Below are 19,725 nucleotides of genomic sequence, written 5' to 3'. Positions count from 1 at the left end.
GGTATTTTTCTATAATAATGCTATGGAGGATAAACACTTTGTGTTTCAAGTGAGGAATGTTATTCTACGGAAGCATAAATTTGATATTACCAATTTTTACACCACCTTTTTCTGGAGTAGGGTTGTGTGCACAACTCACTTTTTAATATGCCCTGTCACATTCAATATGAAATAAATTGCAATTCATTAAAAGAACCAGGTAGATAGAAGGCAAAGATAGTCACACAAAAGCCTTCCTCTTTCAGCAATCGTCTCAAAATTTTTAAATGAGAAAACGCTGAAGTTGCCACCCACTTTTCTTGAGTTGGTAAAATCCTTAGAGTTTTGCCCCATTTACTTGTTCAGAGATATCCTATCACTTTAGAGTGGAATTGCTAACAATAGTGTAGGCAACAGTAAACCATGAACAGCCCATGGAATAGGCCAAAAAGTAGTAGAGAAGTTGTCACCTGGCCAAACTCACCTGGTATACGTTCCTGACAGCATCAACTTAGCTACCATAGGATTGAGGCGGTCAATTTGTCTTTTATCTGGAGGAGTAAGTGATATACAGCAGACTCTCATGAATACGAACAACATCATTACGAAGCAAATTGTTGGTCCCGACATAGGTTTATCAACTTACGAACAAGGTCTGGGAACACATCTAGTTCGTATATCGAGGAATAACTGTATTTGGGAAGTTATCAACCCACGTTTGCATCATTCTTCTATCGAGAAACTGAAACGAATTTTCTTTTTTATATTTGAAGTTTTTTATATGTGTGTGTAATTTAATTGCATGCATTATATACTGTTTTTTTTTATCAATTCATAAAAGAAACGTTCATACGAACTTCGTTATTACGAACCTCCGGTTTTTCGGTCCCGTGAACTTCGTAATAATGGGAGTCTGCGGTACTGAGAATTAGAAAAATGTGGGTCTCTTTAGATTTTACTATCCTCCTACTATCAAAACCGATGTATAAAAAAAGAGGATGTCTGTTTGCCTGTCCCTGATGAGTTTCCATAGGGCTATACGGATTGCTACCAAAGTTAGTGCATAGGGCCATCTCATTTTCTCAAACCATAGTGCTACTTTTGGTTGCATTCGATGTGTCCTTTGTGTCGTTTTCTCATTACCGCTTTTTACATCATGTCATACAACTTCTGTGGTTGGATATCCTGCGGGGTAGGCACACCTCTTTACACACTCTAAGAGAAAATAGAATATCCTGCCATGTGACTATGAATTCCAAGTTCCAAATTTCCAATTTTGTGGGTGCATACTATCCTTCCTGAGCAATTCAGGATGTCCTGCTAGTTAACTATAAAATATGTTTAATGGGTGAGCGAGCCCATTGTAAATTTTCCCTGCAGAAATAGGCTTTACTGATATCTATTTATTATTTAAAATGTATCACCCAACCAAGTTCATTCCTATATTTTTTCAGGTACTGCTAGACCTGTTAACTTTTCTTGGCGACGAACTTGATTCAAAGTTTGCCGATGGCTCCTGTGATGGGAGAACTAAGGAAAGTTTACATTGGGTGATTCGATGTCTCCAACGCCTTGTGACTTCTCTTCATTCTCAGCTCCTATTTTATGCTGATCCGAGCATTCCAAATGCAAAAGATAACAATGTGAGTGAATGGGTGGAAAGTGAACGTTTTAAAAATGTTCCTCTGTAAAATAATGTCATCTCATCATCTCTGTGCTGCTTACTAAGAAACCTGCTGTCATAGCAGTGCGAGCTAACAACTTTCCCTCTTGATTTGTTCCCAAATTAATAGGTATAATTGTCATTTTTGTTGGAAACCAATGTAAGAAACAGATTAAACTACCAATAAATTAAATCAAAATTAAGATAAGATTATTGATAATTTTAGATTTTTAGTGTTTAGCTGTTGACAATGGTGAAGGAGAATGAAATTCATTATTTTTTCAAGGAAGTTTATTTGATGGGAACATTAAGTTTCTAAAATTCTGAATATTACATTTTTTCATTGCTCTCCCTTGTAGCAAGACATATATTACTGGAAAATCTTAAATTTGGCAAGATTTTCTGATTCATTATAATAGTCATGCAGTAAAGATATGGTTGTATTTTTTCCTGTGTTCATAAATGATGGTGAAAGAAGGATTCTGCGATCCAAAGAAAATTTTCCATTGCTTTTCAGTTTTCCATTTTTTTCAAAATTAATCATCCTTCTTAATCACGTATACATATATCGTTAGCTTGGTCTAGGTTTAGCTCCACTTATGTAAGCGTTCCAGTTGAAGTTGTAAGAGAGTGTGTTAATCAATTTTGCTACCCTTTTCCTTTTTTTATTCAGCATGTATGATAAATATCTTTGTTAATGGAAAGCTTTTATAGCTAAATTTTTATTAGGGATTTAATCATTTGTTGAAGATGCTTTCGTCTATTCTAGGATTCAGAGTATTTAATAAAAATATCAGATAATTGAATTATTATTTATTAATCATAGGACTCACAGATTTTTGAGGTTTAAAATAATTTTATTGCTATGTGATTGGAGTGCCATGTTTAGTATTTGCAAGAGGAAGAAACTTATTTGGTTATTGTGTACCCTCTCTTGTAGTCCCGATTGTGAATTGTGCAGCATGGTCAGTCTCTCAGTTTTTTAACTTACGGAAAATTTTGTTTCATGATTTCTCTCTATCCCATTCTTTTGAGTTTATTTAGGGGATTCTGATCTAAAATTCTTGTTTTAACGGTAATTTGATTTAGTATTTTCATCAATTTTGCAGAGTATGTATTTTTTATCTAGATTTTGTGGTGCTTGAAAATTTAGTCTAATGTTAAGTTCTTTTTTACAGATAACCAGTCCAATCCCTAGTACGCCCACCCCATCATCTTGCTCTATTACTAGAGAGCCTCCCCATATCTTTGCTGGAGGTCAGCCCAGACATCATGGTGGTGAAATCTCTCCCTTTACTGGACATATAAGTCCACCATCTGAGGGCTCCCCCAATGGTTCTAATCCGGATGCCCAGGTTGATGACGATTTCCAATTCTCTCTCCCGCGCCTTTGCATAGCCATCTTGTTTCAAACCCTCTCATTAGTGGCATCTCACCTCTCTGGGAGTAACTCGAAAATATTCCAGGGCTTGATGTCGCTCGCATCCCTCACAGTCGATTTATTCTCTAGTGTAATGGATCCCATTATGTGGACATCAGTCGAGCCAAGTTGTGCCATCATAACTGGTGGGCTCTCTGAACTGTTCCGTGCCGTTGGTGAAGTATTGCTTGTCTATCAAGGTGCTCTGTCTCAGAGGAGAGATAACTCCATCCCAGATAATCTAAATTCACAACGCAGTGCCAATGATGATTTGGCCATTGGGGCAAATGATGGGTCACCAGATTACGGTTCTTACCGACTGGCATATCTACAGTTATTGTTTCTTACCCGTTCACTTTTGTGCCTTGCCCCCAAAGAACCATCATTATGCCGGTCAGCTATGCCCAAAGAACTGTGTCTTGCCCTTGTCATTTCCATTTTCGATCCCCCTGTTCAACTCATGTGTCCCAAACTCCATGAAGACCTGGTGAAATGTGTGGATGTTATCTCCCCTGACGCTTCAAAAGTTTGCAAACAAGCTTCACTCATCGGGGAATCTGTTGCAAGTGGAATAAAACTTTTAAAGGGTACAAATAGAAGACTAGATGGGGTCAATAAGGCATTGCTGGGTTTGCCTTTCCATCTGAGTGATGATGTGGTGCAGAAATGTTGGGAACTTTGTACTACTATAGATTTTGATGAAGCCTATTCATCAGCTGTGGGAAGAACAAATAGACCAGCAAAGCACCCTGCCTTTAGTGAAAGCATGAAGCAAACATCGAAGAGTGTTCTTGGTTCTGAATTTTCATCATGTCGGGTGAATGAAAGTGGTCAGAGAGATGGTGGCAAGTCGGTGAATACTGCCGTCAGTCAGACAAAACTAATCTTGAGCAATAAAGGAAATATCAGTGCAATGAGAAGCAATTCATCTGGAGGACATCACTTCTCAGATGCTAAAGAAGGAATGTTCACAGGGCTTGAGGAGAGGACTTTGACAGTTCTAAAATTGTTTGCTCATGAAAGTCTTATCATTCGTCGGCAAATCTACTCTTGCTGTTGGAATATGGTGAGGAGGGTGCTTGGAACAGGTTCTGCTAAGGATTTTCCTGGTCGATCATCTGGCAGCAGAGGAGAACTAAAAATTAAGCACCTCTCTTTTCTTTGGCACAGATCAGTGTTGACTGAAATTATTGCCCATGGAACTACCAGCTCTGATGATAAGGTAAGCAGCAGAAGGAAATCATTCTATTCTTTGACTGTCTTAAACAAACTTTTCTTTGTTTCATTTTCCTGCATGCTCTAAAAAACAACTAAAAAAATATCATTGTCGTATAAATTTGTCAATCATCATCACTGAAGCTAGGTTTAAATTATGTGGAAAGTTGTTGAAAGTAAAGACCTGAAAAATGGCCATCCAATCAAAAATCTCTCTGTAGAGTTTTCATGTAATTAGCTAGTTGAAATTCTGCACTTAACTTTGTGCAAACATTGTGTTTGGAAATTATTACAGTTTTGAGTAAAAAAAAATTTATCACAGAAAAGGCACCACCAATATATGTTGCTAGAATTCCCCTCTGTCCATGTTTTTTGTTTTGCCTTCGCTAATATAGCTCTGGCTGTAGCATTTCATGTATGTCTTTAGTTTTTTGGAATTATTTCAGTTCTTGTTTTTGAATGCATGTATCTTTCTTTGGAAAATACTTTCAATTCTGTTCGCATATAGTCAGTATATAGGTTAAGTGAAAGATGAGATGGAGAGAAAACAGAACAAAACATACAGTAATATTAAATGGCTTCTGTAACTTTTCTTGCCAGAGTCCCCGCTTAGAATTATCAGGAAAGAATCTTTTGGTTCTCTCCTAAAAGTGGCTTCAATTATAGAAGTGTGGGTAATATAATAAAGGTATTGGTTCATAAGGCAGATTGTATGTGTGATGGGCTTTAGCCAGGTAAACGAATTTTACCTTTCAATGCATCTAGCCTTAAAGTTTTTTTTGTTTTCAATTCATCTATTTTTCATTTTTCTAGTCTTTTTATTACCATTATTATTTTCTGTATCAGAGAAAGTTTTGATTCTCATGAGGTATTTTTTTCATTTCAGATTGCTAGTAATGCAAAAAATATCATATTGACCATCCTCAAGTCAAAAACATCTGTAGCAAAAAGAGTGTGGGATGAAATTGTTCAAGCTCTCCTACCAACATTTTCATTGTTGCATAGCCTAGCTGATTCAGTAACACCTCTGGGAAAATCTATCACGAAAATGCTGGATCCTGATGTTTCAGCATCACTAGGAGTTGACATGTTTCAAGTGAGTAATGTAAGCTTTAAGTCCATTAACATTTCAATTTTCTCACAGAAAAAAATCACTGATATTTTTACATGTGCAGCGAAACAGTTTCTTACACTGCTTAGATTTTTTCTTGTTGTCTACCACTGGCATTGGTGTAAAAGAATAAATTTTCTGTTTAAATTTTGCTTCATAGAATAAAAATTAGGCATTCTGTAATGGAATAGGGATTTTTTTTTACAAAATGTCAGTGAGTAGAATCAAAGATATGTATTCATCAGATTGTTAAAACACACTAAAAGGTCAAAAAATGCTCCTTTTGCATCAAAACATGGCATCTAGCAATATTGATGGAGACTGAAATTCCTTTATCTGCTAGTAGAACTGAATGTTTAGTAGGAAGTCATCATTAAAGACTGTCTCAAGGGAAAAGTTTCTCCTGCAGACTCTCTAAATATTACGCAGAACATAAAGGGATCTCTTTCTTCCAATATGCCCGGCATTACGGCTTGTATAGAAGGTAAAAAATCTGCAACAATCCTATCCTTACTCAACGGAAGGATAGGCAACTTTTTGAGCATATGTTTGCAAGCTCTTCTCTGTCCACCTACTCCTTCTTGTCTGAGCATGCTGGGTTGCTTTAATCTATTTGCATTCAAATTACTGGTATTACACTTCATACAGACCCTGTGTCTACCTCTTAGGCTACTTATTGAATCACTCTTGGTCTTCTGGGTGATAGTTCATCATGTTTGAAAGATAGATGCTTCTACACTCTCCTGTCATCTTTATTGGGCTTACCAAGTTTTTACACACTATAATGGGCAAATTCAGCTGACTAGGCCAAATGGGCTCTTTGAGAGCTGTTCAAGAAAAATATGTACATATATGGAGAGCTATGAGAGGTCACTCTCATTCTATCGAAATAGAAGGTGAGTGTTGTGAAGGTAAGAGAAGGAAATTTTTTTTGTCGGGGTCCACCATATGTTATTACTTCGTGAGCCCTGAGCAACATTGAGAAAGCGGGCAGCTAGGAATTACGGCTAGGGGGGGTTTTAGGTGCAACAAATACTGGGGGGTATAGAATACGGGAGGTGCAGGTGCCCTCCCCGAGAAAATTTTTAAGATAAATGGTTCAAAATGGTGAGTTTTATGGCTTTCTGAGGGATATTTCAATTAATTCTTACTCTATTCTATAAGTAATATTAATCCACTTAAATAAAATGGATTAAATTTTAAAATTTCTCTGAGGTCTGGGGGGGGGGGGGTATCACCAAAAAACCCCCTTCACTGCACCATTAATACTGAGTGAGAATTTTTCCACTCAGAAAATGACTGACCTCTTTCTCTAAGTGTCCATAAAGGGCACAAACCGTATAAGCGTGTGTAAGAGGCGCACCCCTATTTTGAGGATCGAAGCTATAAAGAAAAAAAAACTTCGCTTTGAAGGCAACGACGTCACATGCAAGATTGGACGTGTTCTTCCCTTGCTCCTTCGCTCATAGCCTCGTAGCTGGAAATACGGAGGGGAGGGAGCGCGCTCCTTCCCCTCGACCTTTCCTTCAGCGCTCTTCACTTATAAGCATTTCCGATTTCTTCTATCCACCATTTAGTCCAACAATGAACACACTCGTTCGAATTTTTTAAACCGCAGGTTTTGACACCAATATAATTTTCAGTTGCAAAAATCATCATATTAGCGTCTGAAGATGATTTTTGAAAAATCGGGTGCTCAGCGTAATGGAAATTGCTCGGCTAGACAGATGTTGACTATTAACCAGGTATGTCCTTCAAAACTACGCGTTTCTATGCGTTTGATAAGCGATTACTATATGCAGTATAAATGCCGCGAGATGCCCACTCGTGGCAGTAAATTTAGCGCGCGCTCCGGAGCGAATCAACCCGCGCGATCTTTTCCATGTTCACCTCTGGGGTACCAACGTGACGGCGCGATGCTTGCAAGAAATTCAAACAAGAGCATTTTAAAAATACGTCACCAAGGGAGTAACTCCCCAGCCTGCCACTTCTTTTTGACCTAGGGTTTCAGATGACTGACTCACGCTGAAAACCAAGGCCACTCAGTTCCCCTTGGACTTGCGACAGGGCAAGGGGAGGGGGGGAAGATAAGAAGTTTGTGTAAGAGGCGCACCCCTATTTTCGGCTGCAATGTCTGGGATAAAAGGTGCGCCTCTTACACGCGCTTATACGGTACTTAGCCAGAATGCACCAAACCTGCTTTGCCAGCTAAATGCTCCGAGTGTGTTGGTTTGGCCGTTTAAAAATTAGTAGGAAAATACATAGGTGCATTTTGTTGTTACTATGTTAGCGTCACTTCTTTCTTTCCTCACACCAGTGACATAGCCAGGAATTTTGTTCTGGGGGTCCAACACCAGAGGGGACAATTTCGGAAAAACAGAGTGCTACGTAAAGTGTTTTAAAGTACAGCCTACTCTTTATTATCCGGGCTAATGATGGGGAGAGGCAGCACAAATAATCCAAACATTCAATTTAATTTCATGTAATTTTCATAATTCATCTAAATCAAACAATTTATTATTATTATTATTATTATTATTTATGCACATTGTCTGTTATTTTAGGTTGCTTTCTGGAATCATTCACAGCTATCTTTTCCCGACCATGATCTTTTTAGCAGCAAAAATGTGATTATACTCGTATACCTACAGCTCCATGTAATACCTGATTTGTTGAAACCGCACACCCGTGTCTACGAGATCACAGATTTAGATGCAGGAATGCTTCAAAACCGCTGCGCGACGTCAGAAACTACACTGTCAGGCACCACACTGCGTAGTTGCGTCTCGCGCAAGTTACCCGGTATGCAATTGATGCGGGACATGGTTCTGCGATCACTGAATGCGATCGAGCACGGCGATGTTTAGATAGCATGAACAAGGAGCTTCCGTGAAGGTAATGGCCACACAATCACTCAATCGCATAACTGCGGTTATACAAAATCAGGACTTTTGGCAATTTGTCCACGCAGGCGAGTGCCTGGCTATGACTCATGTTTTCTATACTTCCTTTTCCCCTGCTGCCTTCACGTCTAGTCTCCAGTTTGACCTTGAATATTATTGGCGTAAACATGTCCAAGTTCTACAGAATCTCCTGTTACTTTGGGCCGTCTTCAACTGAATGCGAGGCATTTGCGATATGAAATATACAATTATAAATCATAGACAATATTTCCCTTAATTTGCAATTGGTTAACCATTGAAGAATCTCCTAAAGCAATCAAGAGGTTTTTTTCTCGCTGCTTACTGTTGTCTGCATGCTAGAATAGACGTCCAAGTAAACTTGAGACATTCCTTGCCAAAAAATAAATTAATTAATTCCCTCTTACGAAGAGGATTCAGGTGGAAATCATGAAGCCGGTGTAGTCTTGCATTAAAATGCAAATATCCTGGTGCTTTTGTGTACGATTAATTTTTTTAAGATCGCGGAAAACATCGAAGAAGTGTAAAACTCATGCACAGATAAACCGCAACACGGATAAACTGCAGCCAGATAATCGGGAATCTGCTGTAACTGTGTTTTTATGTTTAGGGAGGGGTGGGGTCTGGGTCCCACTTTCCTCCTCCGACCCCCCTCGCTACCCCACTGCCTTACTAATGATTCCAAACATGTATGCACCTACATATTTTGATCTTTCATTTGGGGATAGAGTTTGCTGTAATTATAGTACATTACCCATGTGAGAATGGTTGTAGATATATAGTTGTGTTCACATTCTACACTGCTTAAGATTCCAAATCTTACCTCTGCTGCTTTACAGGTTCTTCAGGGAAATTGTCGTTTGTTGTATAATCCTGACGGTGATGTCCGCACTGAGGCAGCCACTAGATTGGCTTGGATAATATCATTGGAGAACCAGAAAGATTGTTGCAGTGGTGGTGAGAGAGTGATCCCTGCTTGGAAGGAGATCAAGAATAGACTGCCAGATGCAGATCTCCTAGCTTCATCTGGGCCTAGCATTCTTTCAAATGCATTTTTATTCAAGAAAAGTGATCAAAATATGCGTTCGCATGGAAATATATCACTGCCTCAGAATCAGGTAATTGCCCAGTGCTATCAAATATTAGAGGAATCATAATTCAGTTTTTATTTCAGGTGGTGAATCACTGAATTTACGTAAGCTAGGTATTTTTCTTGAGATTTTAAGAATTTTTTATTTTAATTTTAAGAATTTAAGGATTAACTAGGTATTCAATTTAAGATTTACTCAAGAAGATATTAGATATTTAAAAATGTTTCATTACCATTGTACAATGAAGGAATCCTTAATTTGTATTCTGTTGCAGGTTACATTTTGATTCAAGTGCAGTCTTTGGCAAAAACTTTGATTTGTTTTTTTTTTCAGGAAACATCAGTTTTGAGCGGATTGGCTAACATTCCCCCCCTCCCCCTTTAAGATGTTTGGTTTGCTGTCTGGTTGATTCTAGGTAAATAAATAATTTGAAACTTTTGTCTTTCCAGTCAGAGACCATTCTTCAGTTGCTGAGCCTTGTGGGAAAGAAATCCGATGGCAATGTTTCTCTTTCCGATGCACGATTGCGTCGCTCAGCTTTAAATCAAATAGCTCTCATTTTAGAGCATAATATACACCTCCACACCACCTTCTTGAAGAATGATGGCTTAAATATTGTCTTGAAAATTTTGCAAGGTGCTCTGGTAAGTTATGAGACTAAGATATCGTGAAAACAAAGTTTTTTTCTGAAATGAATGTACTGCTAACCTGCAAAATGACGTGCCCTGTGTAAAATGGCCTTTACCAATCTCAGATCTATGATAATTTTGCTACACATCATGCGGCATTCAGCCATAAATGCATGGTTTTTGGAAACTAGTGCCAGTAGTTGTTTTGCAATATTTTATTTGCACAATTATGTAAAAATATGAAAGTTCAGGCAAACCTGATCTTTTTCCTCTGTGAAATTGCAGTGATACGTAAGAAAAGCGGCAAGTAAAGGTGAATATGTATGGGAATTAAGGGGTTTCATCCTTCACCCTCTGATGTGAGTTTTGCAGGATATAGTGAAAGATTTTCTGGGGATTATGATTTCTTGTTAAATAAAGCTTCCAATGTATATTATTGTTAATTGAATTTGCTGTAGCTTCTTCTTATCCATTTCTAAAATTTAAATCCCGCCATTATATATTTTGTTGGCTATTTTACATAATATATTCTTGCATTGAAGGTTGAGGTTGACTATGAAAACTACCCAGAATGTGCAGTCCCTGCAATAGCAATTTTGAAACACATTGTCCACTGGAATCCAAATATTCGCAAAGAGCTTACGGGTGCGGAAGTGGTATACCATTGTATTCTCCGGGGTATGTAGTATTAAATCCCTATAACTCTACAGTTTTGACATTCTTATATTCATCATAGTCCATGAGCTTTGATTTTTCTCTGTAAATAACTTGCAGCTACCATCCTTTTCTATGCGGAGGAAGGATTCCGCAGTGATGCAGGACATCTCTTGTGCTTGCTGCTCTTCTCCAACTACATCCTCATCCTGACTCCAAGCCCTTCCACTATGTCACCTTTACCATCCACTTTGATGTTGAGTGCACGGGACTCAGTGACATCCTTGAAGAGCATCTCCCTCCCGCTTATAATCGTTCAGCGGATGGTTTTCCCCTTCTCGAGTGCCACCCACTGGCGTCACAGTCACCACACATCCTCCAGTCCTCTCAGCCCGCAGTTGATGGGTGAACGAGAAGCATTGATTCCAGGGGAGTGCGTAGATTGGAGTATTATTGGAGGAAAATCAAAGCCAAGAGACAGTCTCCCTTGGCAGGGACTGGTGCGCCTCCACGGAAGCTGGGAGTGGTTTGGCAGCGAAGAGTTGGTCTGCTCTGGTGGGAGGAAGAAGATCGGCTCTCTTGTGCCGAAAGATGAAGTGGATTTCAGGCTATCCTGTGCCTTCCCTCCCCTCTTGAAGATGTCCTCGTCGGAAGTGAACGACCTGAAGGCCACGGACATAATTGGCTCCTGCCGCTCTCTTCTGTTTCAGATACAGAATGCAACTTCTCATGCTTCAGTGGAGTGTTCCCTGTGTATGTTAAAAGGTTACTTGTCCCTTTGGAATGAATCCATAAGTCAAGATGGTAAGTATCTTTATATTTTGCTTTATCATTATCATCATTTGTCAACAATCCCAAGATTGGTTTGACACAGCTCTCCATTCCTCTCTCCTCTCCGCTAGCCTTTTCATAGCGATGTATTTATTCTCTTTTACATTCTTTTTTAACCTGTCCTATGTAACTCACTTGGAGCCACCTCTTGCCCTTCTTCTCTTCCACTTGTCCTTCAACGATTGTCTTCATCAGGCCATCATGCCTCAAAATGTGGCCAACAAAGTTGTCCCGTCTTCTGCTTAAGGTTTTCAGGAGGCTTCTCTTTTCTCTCATTCTTCTTAGCACTTCCTCATTACTTTCATGATCAATCCATTTTATCTTTATATCTTGCTTACCTACCTTTTATTTTTCATGGTTGGATGCTGTTGCCTGTCATTAGCGATTTTCTATTGCTGGGCAGTCAACTGCATCAGAAAGATGACCCCCTGTTGAAAATAATTTTGCCAGGTGGTCATTGTTGTGGAAAAATGAAAAATAATTTTGAAAGATCATTTTTCATGTAAAATTAAAATGGTTATGTTCTTCATCATGAAACATTAATGTTTACCTGAGTATTCCATTCCCAATATGTCTTTAAGATGTGGATCAATAACTTCAAATTCATAAAAGGTGTAACATAATTTTACATAAATTACTTTAGGGTTTATCTTTTTAATCATAAGACTACATATTTATGTCATATCATAAGATGAATATTCTATAAAATTAAATAAGTAGGAATTATCAAACAATTTTTAAATATTTTAAACTAGACTTGTACGTCTGGAGGGTTCAGGGAATTTCAGATTTAAAGTTTTGTGACCAAATTGTATTTATTTTTATTTTTTATGGTTCTAAAAACCATACATAACAAGCAAAGCTTGAAGTATATCTGAAGTTATTATTTAGGGTTACATATGCAAACCATATAGACTTGGCATAGACCATTGTCGTGGATATAAGTGTGTCTGTCTTGCGGCGGGCACTTGGTGTGCTTTGTTTCACCAATTTTTTCTCGGAGTATATCATCATTTGTCAGTTAAAATTTTTCCAGCTGGTGCAGGTATTGTACGTGAAAATTTTTCCCCTGTTGATTAATGTCTTCTGTTGTATTTTTTTTTTTGGAAAGTTCTGAAATTTTGAGAAAAGCCACAAAATTTTCATTATTTTGGTAATTTTTGGTCATAGTGGCGCTATTTTCATGTATAATCATTGGGTAGGAGAGTATGAGCATCCAAATCATAATTTTCTCCTTACAAGCACATTTTCATTGAATTGATGGCTTGATAAGTTAGGTCACGAATTCGTCACTTTAGGCAGTGGGTAATCAAAAATGTATTCTATCTTTTCTATACTTATTGTAATGAGTTATGATATGGTTATAAGTTTACTGTATGCATAGTTATTTTAACCCTTTTAGTGCTATCCTTCTACCCGGGGTACAGTCGAAAAATGCGGAGGGTATTTTAATAAAATGTAGCAACTAGGAAAAATAAACATTATATATGTAGTTAATTTTTTAGATATCTTTAAGCGTTTTTTATAATTAATGAGATTAAATTGGACAATAATCGCAACATTTTTATACGTTTTCTGATACATAAGTTTTTTTTATTTCAATGTCCTCAAATTTAGCAACAATAACGCAAAAGCCGATATATCGGTTCGCCACACTTTTCAGCCGAGCGGTAATAGCCGATATATCGTCGCGCCGCACTAAAAGGGTTAACACGTTGCGTACGGTTGGCGAGAATTCTCGTCATTTTTTTCCTGAACGTTCCGGACGGATGATGAAGATTCTCGTCATTTAGACGCGTCAACCTAAACAATTTTAAAGCGTACAATACGTAATCTTTAGTACGTTTTCAGTTGTTGTTCGTTATTCATAATGAATTGATGCATCATAACGTTTGATTGGGTAAAGTTATATTCTAAACATTAGCGGCCGTATTCATAGATTTCCGCTAAAACACGCTAGTAGGGCGACTAACTTAGTCGGCTACTAAGACCTTTTAGTCGCCTACTAAGATATGGTATTCATGGATTGTATTACGTGAGCTATTAAGAGCTACTAACTTAGTATGCTACTAGCCAGCTCGGCAGCCGATACTCGGTAGCGATTTGGGTTCAACCCGCTAGGCTACGCTTGACAACACTGCATCTGACTCCTCCGCGGCGCGCAAAATTCGTAACATTATCAAACAAAAGAAATTGATTCAGCAAAATGCATTGAAATTTTTCCTTCATAATGGATAATTCGATGTGATATCGCATCTCAGACATATTTTTTGATTGCTGTACACAAAAATTATGCAATACCTTTGGGAAAGGGTAGATTTATGAGTAATACCGAAGCATTAGTATGTTTGAGATGCAGTTATTGCTTTACAAACGGCCGTATATTTATTGATCATATAAATTGCGTATTTCTTGCACTTCCGATATTTGTTTCCATTAGTGTATGCGTGATTAGTATGGAAAAACATAACTAGCAACGTCAGTATTATACATATCTGTATTCGGAAAGCAGAAATACACCTCAATGTCGGAGTAGAAACGAAAACTTTTGCAATGCAGAAATGAAACGTTAAGAAAATAACGTTGAGATAAATGTGTGAATAACACACATTTATTACGTTACAAACACCTACGTGCGAGCAATTAGTAACATATGTTTGCAACTCCTAAAGTGTTAGTCAAGGAAACAACAATCTGCTTCGCTACATTTAAATATTTCAAATATTGACAGCGTGTGGAAATATACGGCATATAGTTTACTAGAGGTGGTTAATGTAAAAAACAAAGCATAATTAACGTAACTTGTTTCACCTATTTATTGCTGATCATATCACAAATAGGACTACAACGCACACAACATTTCACTTCACATTTCACGAGCTGTCTTTATGACACTTATAATCCGTACATTCTGAATCAACTGGTTCAATGAAAAGCTTGACTCACACTTAATTTAAAACACTTTAACGTGACTCTAGTAAACAATGATAATCAGTTTTCCAATCACTCTGCACACACCAAAAGAATTTGCACTCGTTGACTTTCGAAAGAATTCTTCACATCTCACTTCCCACTCATCACTAATGATTCAGAATCAGTTGATGTTATTTCACATTATCATTACGTGGACAATGAAATAAATATGCTGAAACAAATTTTTAAACCAGAAATTGTAACATCAACATACTTCCAATCTCACTCTCCACTATCACTCGTACCGTAACCAAAACAAAAACAACAGCGCAACGAAATACGCGAAATGTAAATACTGCCGAAAGCTCACGATAAAGTGACTAGAATAAGTAATATAATCAAACACAAATTAAAAGCGTTCAAACGAATGAAAATTTATAAGCGTTTCCTGATTCCCTAAAGAACAACTGCTTCAAATATAAAACATATCCCCTTCGCAACAGCTAGTAGATACCTTTGATCGAAATGGTTAAACCAGTATGAAAGAAATAAATCATTTTGTCGAAGCTCATACACTCACAAATCACTTCACTTGTCGCTTCACTCTTTACTTCATCGTCTATACGCAATCAATTCACTTAGGGGCGCATTGAATGTACAAATTGTGTTCACTTACACTAGAGGCACAAGTTCACTGCAAGTCGTAGCTTCCTCGCAGCTACGAAAAACTTTCAATTCCTGTCAACAATCACACTACATACGTTGCCTGCCTTACTTGAAAAATGGATTCTCGTATTCCATTTTGGCACAAATGCATAAAAACTCTATAACAGTATACAAATAAAACCGGAGTTCGATCATCCACAACGGTCCGCCATATTTAGTAGCTCCCTTAAACAAGGCCGGAGGGCGACTAAGAACCAGCTACTAAGATAGTAGCATACTAGGCTTAGTAGCCCTTACTAACGATCTATGAATACCATTTTGCTAGTATGCTACTACTTAGAACGCTACTTAGGCGTTAGTAACTTACTAAGGAAACTATGAATACGGCCGTAGGTTTTTAACCATGTTTAAACCAAAGGCATTACGCCCTAATAGGCACATATTTCCATTCTCAAAACCTCCACCCAGAATCGGCGTTCCTAGCAATTTAAATACCTCGGTACGCAACATGTTAATAATGCTTATAAAAGCTTAATAATTTTGAATGGAATACTATCTGCAGGTGCTTTGGGCTTCAAAAATCCTGAAACTAGTCCTCTTCCTTGGAGCCCAACTCTCGGACGCTTCCTGTCTCGAAGTCCAGCCAGCCATCAGGATTCTGAGTTGCTGGTACAGATATGTACGTTTCTCTGTAGTGCGGTGGGTGGGCCTGCTAGCGGTGAGATGTTTGGTACAGAAAACGGTGCGCTGCAGAAGAGTAGCTGGATGGAGTCTCTTCTGCAAAATCCTGCAACTCTTCAGCCTTTGCTTTGTCCTTTCAACCCGCCTCCTCCACTTTTTCCTGATGCTGTCTGCTCAACACAGGTTTGTACAGTAAAACCTCTATGTAGTGAACCTCTTTACATCATAAACCTCCATACATCATACCACCCTTACGGTCCCGTCTGATTTACATGTAAATTTATAGGCAAACCTCTTTGTAGTGAACCTCTTTATATCGTAAAGCCTCCATTTATCATACCAAGGAGATACCCGTGAGACGGCCTAACTACCTCCGCAAATTGTACCAATACAACAAGAGACCATTAATGCAGCCGCGATTATGTACATGGAATGACATTTTCAGCAATAAATGTTTCACTCTTTTTTTTCTTATATACCTTATTATGCTGTAATTTTCACGTTAATCATTAGTTGTGGCAATTTTGTTCAATATGAGAGTATACCTAACAGTAAATAGGAAAAAAGGTATCCAACTATCCTAATCATTTTAAGTGACTGTTGAATTCAGAGAGCGCACATCGCTTTCTCTCGAATCATGGTAAAAATCATGCAATACCGCTCACTTTCTGTAATTATTAAAGAATAAATATTTGTTCACTGATGCGTGCATGTGTGTTTAAACACATAAATATAATGGTTTAAAAGACAGTAGTGCCTTTCATTTCCAAGGGATATGAAAAAATGGTGCCTATCACTAAAACCTCTCTATAGTGAACCTCCACTCATCAAATTCCCCAAGTTTTGGTCCCCTCCATTATGATGTAAAGAGGTTTTACTGTAATTAGGTACAATATAGTCAACTATGAACTTTGGAAATTTAGACTTATTTAAAATGGAAAAAAACTTAGTTAATTCCTCAAACCCTTATTGTTACTCCTTTAATTTCAACCATTTTCTGGTGATGATCTTTTCTCATTATGACTAAAAATTGGTGAAAGTAGTGATAGTCAAGCCCAGAACTAGGGCAGGAACAGATTTAAGGGGGTGTCAAAATTTTAAAAAGCTATTTAACTTTTTATTATTTAATGATAATTATGAATATATAAATTATTAAACAATACATATAAATTCAAAGGTAAGGAAAGAAAGGGATAGGAACATGGAATAGAAAAAGGACGAGGACAACGGTGCTGTGGTAGGTGGAAAAAAGCCAGAAATCAGAGGGTAAAAATGCGGCCTGACTGGGACTCGAACCCAGAACCTCCTGGTTGCCGGCCAGGTGCTCTACCAGTTGCGCTACCAGGACGCTTAGATTTACCATGATTTTGGCGGGGGTTTATACACAGAAAACTCCCTTTGCTGTGGCCCACGAGAGTAACCAATAGATGGCACTGGGGCAGCTCACCACTCACCAGGGGAAGGAATGGACGAGGACACAAGGATGAAAGGAAAGGTACACACTCACACGATAGTGGGAAAGAGACAGGAACACGTCATAATATTAATAAAACTTCTTAATAACAAACATATGGTGTGTAATTACAGCTGTCGCATCTCAAAAAAATAGCAAAAGGATATATCATTTTAGTGGTGGAGGAGGGTGGTGAGGGAATAGGGGAGGGGGGCAGTAAATTGATCTTTACCCTGACAATGATCCTAGTTCTGGGCCTGGTGATGGTGTTTAGTTTGGTTGAAACTGGTTTAGTTACATTTAAATTCTGTGGAATGAAGTAGGTTTTTTTTAATTTTTAATTACACTATTGCTGAATCACTCTCTATTGTATATATGTAAGCGTTCATGACTTAAGTTTCCATTGTGTTGATCCATAGATTCTTTTGGGTTTTCACTGAGGTAGTTTGGCAGGTTTGCTGGTGTTCCGGCCATTAAAGTATGAATTTTAGTTAGTAGTAATTTAAGTTCTGACCAAGTCTAAAGACTAAATGTCAAATCTGAAGATTGCTGATTCAAATGCCTTAGGTGCCTTTAAAATTTATAATATTAGAAAAAAAAATTAAATATTTTATGGATTTTGGGAGCCAATTCAACCTGAAACCAGTTGATGGAGGCAGCCGTTTCACCATATAGTGCAGATGATACAAATCCAAACGATCATCCCAGTATCAAATGCCATATTTGACATCTTCATCAGTTTAAAATCTTGAAAGGGTGACAAATGCATGATTCCCTGCATTACTTACTCTTGTCACAGATTTATATTTACTATCTATACTTCTCTAAACAGTGGTACATTTCCTTTGGTTAAAGGCTAATACATAATGCTGGAATTTTCAGAGGAAAATGTTTTTAAAAATCTCGGAATTGGTGCATAATTTGGTATTTTCTTGTGTTATGATTTTTATTTTTGAAATTTCATGTGGATTAATTCCATTTAAGGTGAATCATGATGAATTTCTAGTCATATATGTGGGTTCTTTTTCGAGTTGCTGATGTGTTTTTCTGTTCTTTTTTGATTTTCTATAACAGGCATTTGACGGGTGTCCCTCTAGGCGAGCTGTTTGTCGAGAAGTTTTATCCTTGATTCGTGATGTGGCAGGTTGCACAAGACTCAGTAGGGAAGAGCATGAAATTGGGTGGGCTCATGCTATTAACTTCATTGCCCAAAGCCTACAATTTGGTGATGCAGAACGTTTTTATGACTTAGGTAAGTGAAACTATCTACCTTTTGCTTTTCATTTCAAAATTTTCCACTAGTTAAGTTTGACTCATGAAATTTAGACCTATCAATTTGACTTTCTGGCGATTTAACCCAACTAGTGCTAGATAATGATACAATCTCTCCAGCATAAAATTACAAGTGTGTCATAACAGTGGCATAGCGAGGGGGGAGATCCAGGGGGTCCAGACCTCCCCCCATAATATAAAAACACAATTTCTTTCCTTCATAAAAGAAAACAAAATATTGAAAAACCACGAATTTACAAAAGATTTCTTTTACAAATAAAGTTTTTTTTAATTATGAAAAGTGTTCTAATGATTAAAAATCCTCCTCTTAGTACCCTGTTTTTCAAAAACTTTCCACCCTGGTTTTGGACCCATTTCCCCCTCCCTAGCATAGGCGGATCTAGACCATTAAAAAATATGGAAGATTTTAATTCGGTCCTTTTATAATTGCGTTCGTTTTGTATTACGAGGTATCCTTGTGCCCCCCCCCCCCCCCCGAGAACAAAATCCTAGATATGGCCTTGCTTTTGCCCCCCTCCAGAGAGAAATCCTGGATCCACTTCTGCTCCCCAGAGCAAAATTCCTGGCTACCGCACTGTGCCACAAGCTTGCACATACCGAGAGATGAATAATTTGTTGACTTGCAAATTTAAGCTGACGAGTGCCCTATCATAGGACTGAGTCATTGTACTACAATATTTGCTCTATGGTAGTTTTTCTAGTGCAACTGAGGCCAAAGGAAAACATAGCAGAATGAACCCTCACACGACCCATGTTTTTTTTTCTCTCTCTCTTACACACTTCCACGGGTGGAATGTGCCCTCCTTTCATACTCAGTTGCTGGTCTTTAGTGGCTGAGTGATTAACTTGGATGTGTAAGGCATATTCCTCCCTATTGAGAATAAGTAACATAAGAATTATGGAATTTTCTTTGCAAATGAAAACACTCCTCCTGTAAATCAATAGGTTCAATGTGGTTTTATTTGTGACAATAGTGGCACATTTTCTTGTTAAAGTACACTTTGTTATGCATTTATTTTATCACTTATTTCAGTGATGTGCACCACTCTTACTCCCTAATCTAGTGGAAAGTACATATATGGTGAAAGAATTGGTGCTATGAGGTGCCACAAAGCCATCACATCATTTTCTAGAGAAACTATGTAGTTGTAACCTAAATTACAAAGTAGAAATTTATAAGAAAATCTTCCATTGATGTCCACAGC

At 37.9% G+C, this 19,725-nt stretch overlaps 1 protein-coding gene across 2 annotated transcripts in view; it reads left to right on the top strand.

Annotated features, from left to right (window-relative positions):
* Positions 1-19,725, top strand: part of LOC124164183 (rotatin) — a 46,158-nt gene that overhangs the window by 2,775 nt on the left and 23,658 nt on the right. For both annotated transcript variants that reach the window (XM_046541391.1, XM_046541390.1), the window contains exons 5-13: positions 1,434-1,622; positions 2,821-4,284; positions 5,164-5,373; positions 9,149-9,427; positions 9,850-10,044; positions 10,572-10,707; positions 10,804-11,487; positions 15,656-15,957; positions 18,302-18,479. In XM_046541391.1, the coding sequence (XP_046397347.1) occupies positions 1,434-1,622; positions 2,821-4,284; positions 5,164-5,373; positions 9,149-9,427; positions 9,850-10,044; positions 10,572-10,707; positions 10,804-11,487; positions 15,656-15,957; positions 18,302-18,479 (3,637 nt within the window). The remainder of the gene's footprint in view (positions 1-1,433; positions 1,623-2,820; positions 4,285-5,163; positions 5,374-9,148; positions 9,428-9,849; positions 10,045-10,571; positions 10,708-10,803; positions 11,488-15,655; positions 15,958-18,301; positions 18,480-19,725) is intronic.

This window comes from Ischnura elegans, chromosome 8 (genome assembly GCF_921293095.1).
Source record: "Ischnura elegans chromosome 8, ioIscEleg1.1, whole genome shotgun sequence".
In the NCBI taxonomy this organism is placed as follows: domain Eukaryota; kingdom Metazoa; phylum Arthropoda; class Insecta; order Odonata; family Coenagrionidae; genus Ischnura; species Ischnura elegans.
This window is presented reverse-complemented; position numbering and strand designations above follow the sequence as displayed.